The following is an 18,667-nucleotide window of genomic DNA, read 5'->3' as shown; positions in this document are numbered from 1 at the left end:
GATTTTTAACACAGATCACAAAAGCGTGCACAAAAAAGTACTGGCGCAGAAGACAAAATAATGCTAAGAATTAGGCTAATTATCTGCTGATTTTTTTTTTAAAGAAAACAAAAGGCCTGAAATCACTATACAAAATAGAAAATGTATTAAACACTACCATCCACAGAACAGTCTTTATTGTTGATTATATTTAAAAATTATTTGCGTAGTTAATTATATATTGAATTGTAAATGAGTATTATACATGAACCCCTCTTCGGAAGCCTTCTAAGGAACCCCTTTTGCGCTATGGTTATGGTGGTTGGTTATGTGCCGTGGAGTCGGTTTCGACTCATAGCAACCCTGTACAGGGTTTCCGAGGCTGTAAATCTTTACGGGAGCAGAAAGCCTCATCTTTCTCCTGTGGAACTATAAAACATCTAATTACATTGCAAAAAGTATCCTTTGTTCATATCAATAAAGAAAAATGTTACTGATGTTAATGTAAATGTCAGGAAGGCTACAAAAAAAAGAGTTCTTCTTCAGAATGCTTCCCATGCAGTTAAGCACTTGCCTGGTTTAAGTGAATGCACTATTGGGTCATGTCCTGGGTCAAAGAGATGCTCTTGGTGATTAAGTCTAGGCCTCACAAATTAGACTCAAAAGAATCATGCACCCTCTTGCCACTGGAATACCATTTTGTCACCAATTTTGTCTTTCCAGAAAACCCTTCAAGACATGTAAAGGAAAGATCAGACTTAAAATGATAAATACACATAAAATGAAAAGACACAAACAGCTAGGTGACATTACGATTGGTAATGTCTGTGCTATGTGAAAGCACCTTTAAAAAGAGCCTACGCGGCAAGAGATAAGTGTCTAAAGATTCAAAATGAATCAACAGTATTGGATAACAATATAATTCTCAACTCAGAAGCTGCCTCAAGACTAGGTGCATCTTCAGTTAATGTAACAGGAAAAAAAGGCAATGGATTTTATTAATTGCATCCACTTACAAATTGACCTAAGGTCACCAGATGTGTAGACACAATGAGAGTTTTGTTGTTTACAGTCTTTAATTGAAGTGATGATAAAGGAATAGATCTATTTAAAAACAAAAACAAATAGCGATTCCTGTCTGGATTAGGAGGTGGCACCAGGTGTGGGGTTCACATTTTGAGTGGCCACTTGCGGTGCGACTTCAATGATCCGGGGTTTGTCTATGATTCTGGCAGTACGGTTGCCCTTCTCTACAATCCCAATAATCCATGCTTGGTGACCTTCACCATATTTGGGGGACTTTATCTCTGCACAGAATCGAGCGGCTTGCTCACGTGGCAAACAGATTAGCAGGCCTCCTGGCAAAGAAAGAGAAGTACCATTAGTGCTGACCCTTGGTGAGCAATCTCACTGCCCTCTCTCCTAAACACGGCTACATAGAGTCAAGTTCAATCAACATTCTTGGTGCAAGTTGCCTCCTCCTATCAGATAAGAAGTCTGCTCCATTCTACCTACACAGATTAAACTGCAAAGTAATTAAACATGCTCTTAAAAAACTCTTACTGTCAACAAACAAACAAATGAAACAGCACACCTTAAACTACTTTTTTTATGTTATGTTAAAAGAAAGATTTATTTAAAAACAAAAGATGCAAATCACTGTGAATTATCTTACTCTTTGAAAAGAAACAAAAAAAGATTCAATTTGATTCTCTAGGCTGGCCCCTCATAAAGAATGCTTTCACATTTGATTTCTGTGTATGTATGAAAATTTAAAAACAAGATTGATGAAAGTGTGTTTCTTCAGAGTAACTAGGTTCTAGTCCTGACTGGCATTATCTCATGAATCGGAAAAAAATACTTAATACATTAAAAAAAAGCTTTGCTATTTCTAGAAGTTTGGACAGAAACTTTTATATATTAACAAGTAGAAATAAAACCACTGAGAAAGAAGACACACCCTTATTTCAGACAAACATACACGCAAAGCAAAAGTTCTCATTACTGGATGAAGGAAACAAATGTAATTTGCTAGTTGTTGTTAAGTACTGTTGAGTTGGTTCCGACTAGTAACACTCAACTGTTCTAGCCAAACACTGAAGAAACAAATCAATTCCTTGCACTCCAAAAGTTTATTTCTAGGGGAAAAAAACCAACAACAAAATAGAAAATTGAAGGGTGGAAGTATCCTCTATAAAGGCTTCTCCCTACAAGAGTCAGAACAACTCAAGCCACTCCACAGGGTCTGACATGTGGGCAGACCATGTGGCCCTCACTCCTACTGACACGAGACTCTTCTAGGGAGCTTCTAGCTTCTATGATGAATGACATCTAGGATGTGATGGCAATTAACAACAACAGACCCACCCCAGACCAACTATTACATCTGGTTTTCTCGAGGTCAGTTGTAGGCATGGGTATTTAAAAAATTCCCCAGGTAATTTCATTCTTTTGCCAAGGTGGGGTTGGGGGAAGGGGGAGAGGGGACTAAAAGAATAACCACAAGGGAGGAGGGGGGAGGAAAAAAGAAAACTAGCACTTAGGAGACAAAAATATACTATTTCCTTCTTATAGCAATTTTTAAACATTTCAAAGGGAAACAGCCTGCACAATTCAACCATCTACCTATGGGTATTACAGTTTATTTCAAATGCTAAGTTTCCAGTGAATTCTGAGCAATGGTTGATATCCACCCCCATATTCTCTTTCCCTCTCACGGCATCACCATATTCCTACATCAAAAAGAAAATCCCAGAAAAACTCAACTTAAAACCACACTGCTCATCACACGTAGGATGACACTGGGGGAAATAACATCAGTTGCTAAGAAGGCCAAGGTTACCAACACTGACCTCACATAGAGTGGGGCCATACTCATGAACTTGACTGCTTCTTTCTCATGGAACTTTCCATTAGCCTTACTAGTTTAAATCCTCAGATTTGGACCCAGGATCCTTGTACCTGATGTCTCCGGACAGGTTCCATGCATGAGGCCAAACATGTTCCCACATGCCTTGCTCACAGCTGCCATCTTGGCCAGTACAGGGAGGTTGTGGATCACAAACGAGACTTCGTTCCTCTGTTGCTTGGCCAGATTTTGTGCATGGCCCAAAATTCCAAAGCCTGTGATGTCGGTGGCCGCATGGGCATTGAAGGTGTGCATGAGTCCTGCAGCTGAGAGGGCCGAGGAAGTGTTTATTAGCTAGAGTAACAAACAAGGATTCTGAGGGAATGAGCGCCAAGCTTTCCCCCACTCTTACGTAAGCTACTGATCTCACTCCTCACTCACCGGTGGTTTGGCAGGCAGACAGGGACTACAAATGTTATTTTACGAATCAGCAAATACCATAGTGAAGGAAATTCTGAAAGTTAATTTATTTCTATTCAAATCACTTAAAACTAACAGCAGCTGCAATCAATAGCAACTTCCTGGTAAACTAAAAACCAAAACCAAAAACCTATGAATAAACTATATGATCCCTACAGAGAGGGTATCTATCAAAAGTACCCGAATATCATAGAATGGGGCTTTTAGAGCTTATCTAATCTAAAATCAGGAACACTTCTTGTTGTTAAGTGCCGTTGAGTCGGTTCCGACCCATAGAGACCCTGTACAGGGTTTTCAAGGCTGTAAATCTTTACGTAAGCAGAACACCTCATCTTTCTCCTGCGGAGCAGCTGGTAGTTTCGAACTGCTGGCCTTAAGGTTCGCAGCCCGATTCGTAACCACCACGCTATCAGAATGGGCCTTTTAGAGCTTTCTAATCTAAAATCAGGAACGCTAGCTAGGGGTAAATTGTCTGAAATGCTAATTTTTTAAAATTTAAGATGATCTAACTTAAAATCAGAAACTCTAATAAGAAATGAATTGCCTGAAATACTCAAAAAAATTTTAAAACCTTCCCTCATGAAAAGTGAATGTATTTTTTGGTACATTCCCTCACCTCTTCTACTTCGGTGTGTTCAAACACCAGGAAAGAGAATTGAGATTTCTAGTCTATCATGAAAAGCACCCTGGTGGTGCTGTGGGTTAGGCATTGGGTTACTAACTGCAAGGTCAGCAGTTCAAGTCCGCCAGCAGTTCCACAGGAGACAGACGAGGTCTTCTGTCCCCATAAAGATATGCAGGCTTGGAAAGTCTATGAAGGGTTACTATGAGTTGGAATCGACTTTATGCCAGTGATTTTTTTAAGTCCATCATGGTGGCTAAGGGAACAGATATTACTAGCCATTCTATTAACACAACTATAGGACTCCTGATGTGGTGCTGCAGGATCAGCACTAGGCTGCAAGGCTGGCTGTTCAAACCCACCAGCTGCTTCTTGGAAACCCGATACAGGGTTGCTATGAGTCAGAACGGATTCGGTGGCACTAACTACCAATAATCCAGTGGGATGTAGGGGGGCACTTCCAATGACATTTAATAAAGCCATCACCTGCACTAGGCGTTCACATTCATGTGTAAATACACACACCCACAGCACAGTATACTGATGCATCTGTCCCTTGCTTTTTTCACTTGACTGCATCCTGGAGGAGATAGCTCCGCTAACAGTACAAATCTTTCCCATCCCCTTTGTAGTTGCAGAACAGTCCCTGTGTGCATGGAAAGTAAAGACTATAACCGGTTCCCTACTGATAAGACACCTGGGTGTCTCCTGTCTTTAGCAATCACCAGCAGTGCTGCAATGACTAGCTCCGTACATATAACACATTCCAACTGAGGCAGTTTGGGAGAGATTCCTACAATTGGGACTGCTAGGTCAAATGGTAAATGCATATATAATTTTTCTAGATATAGCAATATACCCTCTGTAAGAGTCTGTGATATTGTATTCTACTAACAATATAAAAAAGTTACTGTAGGAAATCACAAATGCTCAAATATAGGGAAACAGATAATCCATATAGACAAAGCCATTACAAATACGCTCTTATTAAATTACTTCATTTGAAAAACCAAAGAAATGAAAAAAAAAAAGTTACAGGAGCACTAATGAGAAACTAAGGCTGTGAGTAATGAGTGTCTGAGGACAAGATTACAATTTAATCTTAGAGTATTTCATAGTAGACAGAAAAATATGGGATCTTAACCTCCACCCCTATGGATAGAGTTCTGGTGTGGTGCTACAAAATAAGCACTGGACTACTAACTGCAAGCTTGGTGGTTCAGATTCACCAGCCACTCCTTGGAAACCCTATGTTGCTGTTTTTAAGTGCTGTTGAGTCGGTTCTGAATCATAGCGAAACCCCTTGCATAGGGTTTCTGAGCAGCAGTTAGAACTTGCAGTTCAAACCGGCCTTGTAATCCAACACATTAACCTGCAGTGCTACTCCAGGATTCCTGGAAACCCTATACAGGGTGGGTCGCTAAGAAGACCAAACCAACTCCTTGCCACTTACCAACAACGACAACATAACTATGGATATAATCCTGTTTGGAAAAGGAGTTTCTTATTTATGAAAATTAGAATAGGGGGAGGAGGCTCTCACTGTAATTACTTCTAAGTATTAAAAAGAGGTTACATGCAGAGACACACAATGGGAAGACAAGGGCCATGTGAGGGTCGATTACAAGCCAAGTAATAACACCACCTGGGACTACACAGAGAAGCAATTCACACAGCTGAGACACAGATTTGGAATTCAAGCCTCCAAAACCGTAAAAAAATAAATGTCTGTTCTTTAAAGTCCTGCACTTATGGTGTGTCACAGTGGCACCAGGAAACCAAGACAATCACGGAAAATTTCACTGTGAAATGAACAGTCCAGAAGTATCTACTCCCATGGCCATCCAGTTGATCCCGACTCACAGCAACCGTATGTAGGGTGCAAAGGCTACACATCTACATGGGAGCAGATAACGGTCACTTTCTTCTGCAGAACAGCTGGGGGATTCAAACTGTTGAACTTGCGGTTAGCAGTCGAATGCATAAACCACTACAATACCAAGTATTATCTTGCCAATAAAAAAATTACACGTACTGAAATTATGTAATAAATATGGCAAAAAGAATCAAAATGAATAAAAGCAGACTTCACAAACATAATCTAGGATGACCAGTAGTCTACAACAACAGTAGAACACAAGCCCACCAGCAACTAAGTTTAGAAGAACATATCAAACATACAATTTTTTTTCTTTGTACTTCTTTCCATATTAAAAAAATGTCAATAATGAACATTAATTTCTTGTAATATATATATATATATATATATACACATACATATATACATATACACACACACACACACACCCATGGTGTGGCGCTGTAGGATAAGCACTGGACCATGAGATTGGTTTGAACTGCAAAGATGGCAGTTCAAATTCACCAACTGCTCCTCAAAAACCCTATGCAGGGTTGCTGTGAGTTGGAACAGACTGGTTGGCACTTAACAACAACAAATACATACCCACACGTCTGTCATTTTGTCATACTGTGATGGCTTGTGTGTTACCATGATGCTGGAAACTATGCCACTGGTATATCAAGTAACCAGTGCAAAAAGGAATACATAATCACTTCTGAGGGATTAGCCAATGAAAACCTTATGAATAGCAGTGAAACATTGTCTGATACAGTGCTGAAAGATGAGCATTTATAGTATGACTGAGAAAGAGTTCCCTCTTCAAGTAGAGTTGACCTTAATAACACGGATGGAAGAAAACAAAATTTCTTATTACTGGACCAATAAACATCATGATGAATAGAGAAGGATGGAAGTTGCTTAGGCTTTCATTTTACTTGAATCTACAATCAATGCTTTACAGAAACAGCCGTCAAAAAAAATCAAATGACACTGCATTGAGCAAATTAGCTGCAAAATGCCTCTTAAGTGTTTAAGAGCAAAGATGTCACTTTGAGAAAAAAGGGTGCCCGACCCAAGCCATGGCATTTTCAATTGCGTAGGAGCTCTGGTAGCATAGTGGTTACGAATCGGGCTGCGAACCTTAAGGTCAGCGGTTCGAAACTACCAGCCGCTCCGCGGGAGAAAGATGAGGCTTTCTACTCCCGCAAGGATTTACACCCTCGGAAACTCTGTACAGGGTCGCTATGGGTCGGAACCGACTTGACGGCACTTAACAACAACAAAGAGTGCTCCTTGGAGGCCAGGATGGCCAAACTTTGTCTCTCATACTTCGGGCATATCTCCAGTCGCTGGAGAAGGATATCATGTTTGGTAAGGTGGAGGGTCAGAGAAAAACAGAAAGACCCCCCAACGAGACGGACTGGCAAAATGGCAGCATTGATGGACTCCAGTGTGGCAACAATAGTGAGGTTGGCCCAGGATAGGGCAGTGTTTTGTTTTGCTGTGCATAAGGTCACTATGAGTCGGTATTGACTCGATGGCACCTAACAACAATATTATAGGAGTCCTGATGTGGCGCTGTGGGCTAATGCATCAGATTGCAAAGTCATTTGAACTGCAAGGTCAGTGATTCAAGCTTACCAGCTGCTCCCTGAACACTCAAACTGTATACAGGGTCGCTATGGGTAGAAATCTACTTGACGGCACTTAACAACATTATAGGAAGGAGTCCGGGTGTGGCGCTGTGGTTAATGTGCCAGACTGCAAAGCCGTTTGAACTGCAAGGTCGGCGGTTCAAATTCCTAGCCATTCATCGGAAACCCTACATAGGGTTGCTATGGGTTGGAACTGACTTGATGGCACTTCACAACAATATTACAGGAAAGCTGGACAATGAATAAAGAAGGCTGGAGAATTGATGCATATGAATTATGGAACTGGCAATGAATATTGTAAAGTACTATGAACTTGTGTTTTGGAAGAAGGACACCAGAGTGCTGCTCCTCAGAATGGATGATGGTGAGACCTCATCTTATGTACATTGGACATGTTACCAGGAGGGCTCAGTCCTCACAAAAGGACATCATGAAAAAGGGGAAGATGTCCAATGAGATGGACTGCCACCAACAATGGGCTTAAATAAAACCATTGTGAGGATGGCATAGGACTGGTAAGTGGTTTTTTGGTTCTGTTGTATACAGAACCAACCCGATGGCACCTAATATATATGTCTATATGTAGACATAGACATGCATATATAGAAATGTACCCAGAAACCACTGCAAAATCAAGTCAATTCTAACTCATAGTGACCCTATATAGGGTTTCAAGACTTTAAAGCAGATCCCTCATCTTTCTCCTGATGAGGAACACCTAGTGGGTTTGAACTGCCGAGCTTGCAGTTAGCAACCCAAGACTTAGCCCACAATGTCAGCAGGGTCTCCTCACATGCATCTCTCTATATAGATACATGTATGCACACACACACACAGACACATTGTAAAACATTTTGAAATGCAGTGTACCATTGCAAAATGTGGTACTAACTGTGAAGCTAACTGAGATCACCCTCTTCATGTGTATGAGCAGTCTTGCACAAGGAAGTTCAGGGCAGCAACTAAAATATTCTCAAAGAATCTCTGTTTCAGGGGACAATTATACCGCGGTAAAAAGGCATCATACCAGCTCCACACTGCAGGGATAAATCTCAGAAGCATTAAATATTGGATGACAACAAGCAAGGAACACATATGCAGATATGATTCTGTTTATCATTATAAAGTTACAAATGCAAAATTAACTTTAGGGGATGTTTAGGGATACAATCCTATGAGAATAATAGACATAAAATACAGACCATGTGGGAGCTGGGAGGGGCACCTCTGAGGTGTCAAAGACCAGGTTCTACCACTTACACCGGATTTCTCCTATGCTTCTGTATCTACATGGGTGCTGCATTACTATTCTCTAAGTAATGTACATACTTTACAAAATTCTTTTGTATCTACTCTATATGTAAAAAAGAGAAAAAGAAAGGAAACATTCCAGACAAGATAATGCTGGAAAAGGTTTCTTTACATTTTTCAGTAGCTTTCACACAAGACCTTTTAAGGTCCTCTAGATTGAATGCAGAAATAAGACAGTATCAGTAATGTAGATTAGTACACTGACAAGGAATTGCCAGAGGTTTAAGCAGGATTCAGACAACAACATGAAAAGGATATCATTGCTGATGTTAGATGGATCTTGGCTGAAAGCAGAGAACACCAAAAAGATATTTACCTGTGCTTCGCTTACTACCCATAGACTTTAAGTTGTATGGATTATGACTAGCTGTGAACAACATTGTGGAGAATGACTATTCCAGAACCATGAATTGTGCTCATTAGGAGCCTATACATAGACAAAGAGGCAGTTGTTCCAACAGAACAAGGGAACACCGAATGGTTTTAAATTTAGGAAAGGTGGTGTGTGCCAGGATTATATTCTTTCACCATACTTATTCAACCTGTATGCTGAACAAATAATCCAAGAAGCTGGACATGAAGAAAAACGTGGCCTCAAGATTGGAAGACTCGAGAAGCAGCGACGCCAGGGATGGAAGCAGAGACCATGATGGGGAGAGAAGGAGTGACTGGGGTCTCTGGACTCGGGGAGGGAGAGGGGCTGTGTGCTGGTGGCCAGGGGACAACACAGGCAAGAGGGGTGTACCCTTTGGTTGTTAGATGATGCATGCAAGGGAATGTAATCATTGCAATAAAATGAAATACAATAGGATGAATGTAAAGATATATTCTGCCATGTAACTAACACATAATTCATAATAAAAATATCCAAAAAAAAAAAATCACTAAAGGCAAACAAAAACTCATTATTTCTGGAATGCAGTCATCAAAGCTAGTATCCCCTGAGATGCTAGTCACAGGCACTGAACTCCAAGAAGAATCACATTAATTCCAACTTCTTGGTTAGTTCACAAAGTCCTATTTAAATGTTGATGGTGTTCATGCCTCTGATTTTACAGAAATATCCTAACAAGAAACCTACATTTTCCCAAAAGAACTCTATTTTTGATATATTAAAAACTATCCTTGATCTGAGCCTTATAAGAGTTGATTTTTTTACAATAATGGTAAAGTTAAATATTGAATTTTTTTTGTTTTGTTTTTGTATTCATTTTATTTTGAAGGACTTACGTTAGCCGGTATATTATTTAGTGATTCAAACTTGCAAGTGCAGCTATCATTGAATTTGCTAAATAAGTCTAGGAAAACATTAACATTGGCTTGTTGTTTTTGATGTTAGGTGCTATAGAGTCAATACTAACTCATAGCAACATTATACACAACAGAATGAAACATTGCCTGGTCCTGGGATAACATTACAATCTTTGCTACACTGAGCCTATTACGCCACCACTGTGCCAATCCATCTCATTGGGGGTCTTACTCTTTTTCTCTGATCCTCCACTTAACCAAACATGATAACCTTCTCTAGGGTCTGGTCCCTCCTAATTATATGTCCGAGGTATGAGAGATGAAGTCTGGCCACCCTGGTTTCCAAGGAGCATGCTGGCAGTACTTCTTCCAATACAGATCTGTTGGTTCTTTTGGCAGTTCATGGCACTTTCAATATTCTCCTCCAACACCATAACTCAAATATATCAATTCTTCTACGGTCTTCCTTATTCACTGTCCAACTTTCACATGGATATGAAGTTACTAAAAATACCATAGCTTGGATCAGGCACACCTTAGTCCTCAAACTGATATCTTTGCTCTTCAACACTCTAAAGAGCTCCTGTACAGCAGATCTGCCTAATGCAGAATATCATTTGACTTCTTCACTGATGCTTCCATAAGTGTTGATGGTTCATCCAAGCACAATGAAGTCTTTGACAACTTCAAACATTTCTCCATTTATCTTGATATTATTTATTAGTCCAATGGTGAGGATTTTTGTTTTCTTTACATTAATATATGATCCATACTGAAGGCTGTTGTTTTGATCTTTATCAGAAATATTGAAATTTTTGCAATGTAAATCATGCACGCATTAGACTTTGTCATTTAAACCGTATCTATAGCAGGAAACTGAATTGACCTTTTTGCTGCTTCTGAATTGATAGCTAAAGATTAATCTGATGATTATTTGTTATACAATAAAACATAATAGTCCAATTAGAGTTACCCCAATCTGTAGTTAAAGTAACTGAATCTATCACATTATTCATTCCTTAAATACACTGTTTTTATTCTTGGAAACATGAGTACATCATGGATATTACTTCTAGACTTGAGAAAAAAGCATTGGATTCCAGTAAGTAAGGGTATCAATCCTTCACCTATAAATATCAACTTTCGTTGCTTTATACTTTGTTCATGGATGTTTTGCTAAAGTAAAAATAAGTGCCTAACATATAATAGATGTTGAATAGGTTGCCTTTGGTTTTTATATAAATGCCACTGATTCCAAAAAAAGATTGGAAGTCTCATTAACAACCTGTGATATGCAGATGATACAACCTTGTCTGCTGAAAATGAAGAGGATTTAAAATACTTACTGATGAATGAAGATCAAAGACCCCAGCCTTTGGTATCTCAATGTAAAGAAAACAAAAATTCTCACCACTGGGACCAATAAACAACATCACAAAAATGGAGAAAAGATTGAAGTTGTCAAAGACTTCATTTTGCTTAGATCACCCATCAACACTCATGGAAGCAACAGTCAAGAACTCAAACAACATACTGCATTAAGCAAATCTGCTATCCAAGGTCTCTTTCTCTTTAAAGTGTTCATGAGCAAAGATGTAATTTTGAAGACTAAGTATGCCTGACCCAAGCACTAGTATTTTCAATAACCTCATATGATGTGAAAGTTGAACAACGAATAAAGAAGATAGTAGAAGAATTGACGCATTTGAGTTATGGTGTTGGAGAATATTTTTAAAGTATAATGGACTGCCAAAAGAACAAACCAATCTATGTTGGAAGTACAGTCAGAATGCTCCCTGGGTGCCAGGATGGCTACTTTGTCTCTCATACTTCAGACATATTATCAGGAGGGACCAGCTAGTAATCACTAGTTTAATTTTATTCCAAGTGAGTCCTTGGAAACCTAGCTGCTTTCTAGAACTCCCCTACATTATTTTAAACTTTAATACTTAAAAGCTTTAGAAACAGAAGCAGATCTGATTTCAAATCCTGGGTCCTTACTATTAGTTATGTGACATGGGCAAGTAACTTGCCTCTGTAAAATGAATAATAGTAGCCTCTTGTTATAAGAATTAAATAATGACAAACGGCAGTCACTAACATAACTTTTAAATCAATACCACAAAGTCAGAACTAGAAAGAAATTATAAAGAAAAACGTATGGCATCAATGTCACAGAAATTTAAAATATGGTAATGTGAACACCCAAGTTAATAAACAAATCAAATACCTCTGTAAACATGCAACAGGTTTTCTATCTTTATTGGGACAAAGAGAAATTAAACCCCGTCAATGATTATAGAAATTTAGAGTTGGAAGGAACCAAGATAAAATACAATCTAAACTCTTCATTTCATAGATTCCAAAAGTGAAATCATCAATTCACCCATATTCACCCAGCTGCCACTCTGTGCCTGGTACTGTCCTCATTCTGAGGGATTCTAGGCCAGATGGGAGATAAGAGCCCCAGTGACCTGGAGAAATACAGATGCCAGATGCAGAGAGAACTGGGTAAAACGCATCCATGGCCTAGCCTCACATACTGTTTAGGCTAGTCACTTTCCCTAATACAAATCAGAATGAACACTCTTTGAAGTCCCACAGAAGAAGGTTGGCCAATCGAAGTTACGAGACAAATTTAGCCCATTGTCCCTTCTGACAGGCCCCAAGCTAAGAATGTTTTTTTCTACATTTTAAAGCATTATATATAAAAAAAGAAATTAAATCAAGTGAACCTGCAATCAAGACTTTAAGTGACCCACAGAGCTTGAAGTATTTACTATCTTGGCTCTTTAAAGACAGTCTGCCACCCCTGCAACAGAAGAGCCCTCCCAGCCCCTTATACCTGTTCTGTTGAGCCTTGCCATATTCATCATTGCTTCTTGGTATGCCAACTCTACATCTTCCTGGGTAACCACTAGTTTAATTTTATTCCATTTTTCAGGCTAGCAATAGGAAGACAAGTGAGGGAAAAAAAAGGAAAAATGTGATTAATCTTTACTTCTAGCCAAGGACAAAAAGAGTCTATTTTTTCAAACTCATCTTTTCTGGGAAGCTGTTATTTCATTTTGAACCGAGTTGTCCTTTAGCCTTTGCTCCCCTGTGACTATTATCTTAAGTGTCCATTAGACAGCTTATCGTGACATCTTGTCTGCTCTCACCCCGCACTTGTGTCATCAAATGCTGCAGTGTGGAGATACAGTCTGGCGGAAAGCCATACCAGCTGCAGTGTGCAAGCAATGACCGGTGTGCTGAGTACTGGGCAGCAGTTTCTTCATCTTTGCTGGAGTCAGTCATTATTCATGTTGCTCAATGTCCTTTAGGTCTCCTCCCATCTCTCCTATAAAGCTGAGGGCACGTGCTTTTCATATTATGGTTCGACTTTTACTGACATCAGCTGAAGTCTGGGGTCAAGTCATCCTGATGACTAAATGTGTGCACAATCCCTCTCCACTGTACGCACAGTCTTGAGTAACCACAAAAGTCATGGTCCAAGTAAGGAGAAAAATGCCTTTCCCTTTTTCCCTCAGCCTGACTTTCAAACAATGTAGCAAAGGTATGTTCTGTCTACTCCCACAGGGGAATGTGGAACACAAAATACCCAAGACAGTAAGACTGATGTGATGGCAAAAGAACTAGAGCTTATCATGATGCATGCATGGCTCATAACATACTGTCATCACTGGTCCATTAGTGGCCCTCATTCACGCCTGTATTTTAAAAATAATATACTAACCTTACAACCCAATGCAGTAACTGATGTTGTAAGCTGTCAACTCAATTTGACTCACAACAACCCTATTAAACCCAAGGCCACTGAGCAGATACCGACTCATAGAACCACTAAAAAGGGTTTCCAAGACTTCATGGGAGCAGACAGTCTCATCTTTCTCCTGTAGTCTGGCTGATGGGTTTGAGCCATCAACCTTGCACTTAGCAGCTCCACACTTAATCCACAATGACTCTATGTTGTTGTTACCAAGTGCTGGCCAGTTGGTTCCAGTTCATAGCAATCCTATACAGGGTTTCTGAGGAGTGGCTGGTGGGCTTGAACTGCTGATCTTACAGTTACCAGGACTCCAGTGTTTCTATAGGGTATAATAAAACTGCCCCATAGGGTTTTCTAGGCTACAATCTTTAGTAGGATAAGCATTGAACAGCTAACTCCAAAGTTGGCAATACCATGGTACTTACCAACAACAACCTTTATAGGAGCAGATCACCATGTCTTTCTCCCAAGGAATGGTCAGTAGGTTCAAATTACCAACCTTTGGTTAGAAGCCAAGCATGTAAGCCACTGTGCCACCAGGGAACTTATGGATAACTACCTATGTGCCCCCTTACTCCAGCACCCCATCTCTCCCCAAGAGCTAACAACTATTCTGAATTTCGTACTTAACTAGGCCTCTGTCTGTAAAAAATTGTATCTCACAAAGACTGATGCCCAAACAACATACTCTGGTTTTACTGATCTATAAAAAAAAGGGTCTTATACTGCTACATAACCCTTGGAATTTGATTTTTTTTCCCTCATTCTGAGCATTAAAAAAAAGTGGTATCAAGTTGAAGGCAGGGAGAACAGAACTCCAAACCACTTTTCTTTGATACTCTTTTGACTAATATGTCTCTGTTTTCCTTGCCAAATTACTCAGCGCTAAGTAGTTAACTTAGAACACAACTCTGGATTATTCGCCTATACTGGCTGTCTAGTCCATTTATAAATATTAATATTTGACACACAATATCTTCCCCATGTCATCATTGGATAAGGGGGGGGTGGGGGGGAGGAATTGCAGAATGTGGCAGCCTTAGAGATTTTTTTCTATCGAGCTAAGGACAAACCCAGAAGATAAACTGCTAAAAGGATGTTTTTCTTTCTTCTCCTGTATGTCTTAGGTCTGTTTTAGATGACAGTTGTAGTTATAGAAATTAAAAAGTGCCAAGATATGTGAGCACATACTACAATCTTAATTAACATGTAAGCTATTACAGCGGGGGGGGGGCTTTTGAATAAAGAATGATGATAGTGACTCAGAAGAAATGTCTTTATATTCTAGATACATTCTCCACAAGAGAATTATCCACCAACAGTTTTTAAAAAGACAAAACTACCAAACAGAAATGACTCAAAAAAATAATCCCGTAACTAATAGTTTAAATTGTCAATAACCCTGGCTTCATTTATACCTCAAAGAAAATTTTCACAAATTCTCCCCATATTATTAAGATGAAAAAAAAAAACAAAACTCTCAACACCAAATATACAGACAAACCCAACCCCCCTACCTCCCAAATTCTCCTTGTGTAAAATCTTGGAAATTCGAGGTTGGGGCATACCTGTTCTCATGCATTCAGTACATGAAACTTTCACGCAATAAAGGAGTATAGATGATTCCTAGGATTTTTGAAAGAGCTTGACCAATACTAATCCCTGGGAATAAAACTAAAGGACATCAGAGGTCTTAAAGACACAATGAAGACTTTTAAAATATTCTCAATCTTAAACGTGGTAAGACAAGCCCAAAAGGGCTTACTTTATGGAAGAGAAGTGACACTTCAGGATAAACACACGTAGTCTAAAGTGAGAGATCTTTAAACTGACATACACAGTAAATGCCACTTTACTTCAAATCCTCTCACAAAATACAGCCGTGGCCCTGAAAAATTACTGATTAACTGTTCCATTCCTCTAGCCTCAAATAACATCAGGCAGTTAACTTACAATGTCCAGCCACTGGTGCACAGCTACTGCCACTTGCGTGCCCAGGGGTTTCGTCAATACAAGCACATCTCCCGGCACTGCATTATCTGGCCTAAAGGAAAGGAGGACATTTTCTAGTCAAATTAACCAAAGAAATAAATTCATTATCATTAATCACGTTAAAAACATATCTGTACAGTCATTCACTTAAACCTAAGGCAACTCCCACAGTGATGTACTTAACATCTTGCTACTGGGCCTACTGCTGGAACAAAACATTAGAAGACTGATACACACAAGCAACTCAATTTTCCAGAAACTAGACCTTAAGACGAAAACAACCTGGAGGCCTCAAGGGTCATGTTTTTGATGTGAGCACTGCTGATATGCAGAATGATGAAACTGCATTTAGAAAATTCAACTTCATTACTGAGGTTCACGGCAAAAATTGACAAACTTCCATGGCCTATATCTTACCCATGAAGAAATGGCCAAAAAAACAGCAGACCATGATTGAAGCTCATGCTGATATCAAGGCTAGTGATGGATATTTACTTCATCTGGTTTGTGTGGATTTTAATAAAAAACATAACAATCAGATATGGGAAACCTTAAATCCGGAAAAAATGACGGAAATTGTCAAATGGCTTGAAGGTGGTTAATAAGTTGATTCCAGATAGCACTGGACACAGAAGAGCCTTACCAATCTATTTATCTCTCTACCATGTGTTTGTTAGTAAAAGTAAAAGTAAAAATATGGAGGCAACCCAAGTTTGAATTGGGAAAAATCATGGAGCTTCATGGTGAAGGCAGTAGTTCTGGAAAAGCTACTGGAGATGGGACAGGTGCTAAAGATGAACGAGCTGACGCGGTTAATAAGCCAAGAGAGTTCAAGAATCTACTTAAAATTCGCTTTTATTGGTGACAGAGATTTTTTGGGGGAGGGGGCGGGGGGACGACTACTTCTGGATAGGGTATTGGGAAAAAACTCCCTGATTCATTACTACTGTTATTTGCCATCAAGTCTGTCTTTTCAGAGTCATAGCAACCCTATATAAGGTTAACAAGGACAGCTGGTAGGTTTGAACTTCGCCCTTTTGGTTAGAAGTCCTATGCTTATCAATACTAAAGTGGCTTAAAAAAATCAAAGTGGAGAAAGGACTACCTCTGGGGTGGGAAGTGATGGCTGATGGAGAGGTGAGGGAACTTGGCACCAGGGCCATAGAGTCTCTTTACTACCTTTTGAACAGTGCGAGACACAGTGGGGGTGGGGAAATATCCCAGTCCAATGGTAAGATGCCATGGAAATCAACTTACATGATAAACTCATTGGGCTGACAGACAGTTGTAGCAACTCCTCCCAAAACAATCCAGGGGTTTAATACTGTTTGGCCACCTGTTACAGAAGTCCCTGCTTCTTCCGCTGCATCTTTAAAACCCTGTATAATTAGGGGCATCACTTTATCTCGTTCCTAAGGTTTAAAAGGACACAAATTAAAAGTCAAACAATTCAGCTGAAAACCCAAGAAAGAGCGTTTACATTTGCAATTGTAAAAAGGAACATCAAATCTTAAAGCAGTCCTGGAAGTCCGCAGAAAGGATGCGAAGTGACAGACACTGAGAATCTTTTACAGTGTAACCATTTTATCAAACGTTAGAAGATGCTCTAGGTTACAAAGTGACTAAAGTTCACACAGAAGTCAAAGCTGTAATATGACTGGGTCCACAGGACTGTCTATAAATCTGAACCAGTTATTAGATGGCTGTTAAGATTCACAAGACCCACTTAACATGCATGCTACCCTTACCCCAAAACGGCTTTATATCTAACCAAGGAGTACAAACACTGGCTGAGGGACACGATGATACCTCAATACCAGGAAAGCCCTCACTGATATCAATGTGTACAACAGAAGACCAAATCACACATTGGAAGGGTAAAAAAGGACCTTCCACGAGAAAGTGCACATTTCTCTGGGAGGACAAAAACAAATACCTGTCAAAAATAATCTAAAGAACTGGTCTAGTTAGGGTCACAGCAACTACCTAAGTACGATTACATACGTCTTAACCAACAAAAAGCAACGTCTTGGCTCAGTCCACTGAGAAAAGAGAGACAAGCAGGTGGTAGAGATGAAAATGTACACAGGCTAGATTGTCATTTTATGTTACTACAAGGTGGCAAGCAGAAGGGCTACTGGTAGCCATCTAGCCCAGGCACCTTCCTTTATCGAGAGGAAACAGGTCTACTCAGTCAAGTAGCATAAGCAAGACAGCAAGCACAGACGAATCCAGAGTAGAAGCAGGTCTTACTTACCCTGTCTGTCATCTTATTGCTAATTCCAAGGAGCATCAGCATGTTGTCACATTCTGTGACTCCCATTGCGTAGAGGTCACTGAGGACATTGGCACATGCTATCCTGCCCTGGGAAGAGAGGGGAGATGTGAGAAAGGACAGCCGGGGAGTTCCCAAGAGCAGGCCTATGGAGAAGGCCTTCAACAACTCAGGGGCTTTCCAAGAATGGAAGCTACTGAACTTGATCCTGATGACCTCCTGTGATCTTCAGACTAGGAACCGCTCCCTAATCACAGAACCACTGCACCATTCATGAAGTCTCATGCATTCGTTACCACCTCTTCTTTTATACAAAGAACCAAGAATGAATGTTCATCGTTCTTTCCCACCGTCAATACTGTTGTTGTTGTTGTTGTTAAGTGACACTGAGTCGGTACCAACTCATAGTGACTCTATCTATGCACAACAGAACAAAACACTGCCTAGTCCTGGGCCAACCTCACAATTGTTGCCACGCTTGAGTGCACTGATGCTGCCACTTTGCCAATCCATCTTGCTAGGGGTCTTCCTGAAGTCTGCAATTTATTTAGATGGGAACTAGGGGCTCAGGCAGAAGGCTGGAAGGGACAGATTAGAAAAGAAGAGCTATGGGGTTGTTGTTGT

At 39.9% G+C, this 18,667-nt stretch overlaps 1 protein-coding gene across 3 annotated transcripts in view; it reads right to left on the bottom strand.

Moving 5' to 3' along the window:
• Positions 1–581: 581 nt before the first annotated feature.
• LOC102812778 (selenide, water dikinase 1-like) overlaps positions 582–18,667 on the bottom strand; it is a 29,821-nt gene continuing 11,735 nt past the window's right edge. Inside the window, exons 3-8 of one of the 3 annotated variants that reach the window (XM_006877628.1) lie at positions 18,026–18,133; positions 17,026–17,180; positions 15,730–15,820; positions 12,853–12,952; positions 2,941–3,153; positions 582–1,337 (exon numbers count right to left, since the gene is read on the bottom strand). In XM_006877628.1, coding sequence (XP_006877690.1) covers positions 1,123–1,337; positions 2,941–3,153; positions 12,853–12,952; positions 15,730–15,820; positions 17,026–17,180; positions 18,026–18,133 — 882 coding nt within the window. In that variant the 3' untranslated portion in view covers positions 582–1,122. The remainder of the gene's footprint in view (positions 1,338–2,940; positions 3,154–12,852; positions 12,953–15,729; positions 15,821–17,025; positions 17,181–18,025; positions 18,134–18,667) is intronic. The other 2 variants (XM_006877627.1, XM_006877629.1) reach the window with 2 other exon arrangements.

The sequence above is a fragment of the Chrysochloris asiatica genome, unplaced genomic scaffold (assembly GCF_000296735.1).
Source record: "Chrysochloris asiatica unplaced genomic scaffold, ChrAsi1.0 scaffold00544, whole genome shotgun sequence".
In the NCBI taxonomy this organism is placed as follows: Eukaryota; Metazoa; Chordata; class Mammalia; order Afrosoricida; family Chrysochloridae; genus Chrysochloris; species Chrysochloris asiatica.
This window is presented reverse-complemented; position numbering and strand designations above follow the sequence as displayed.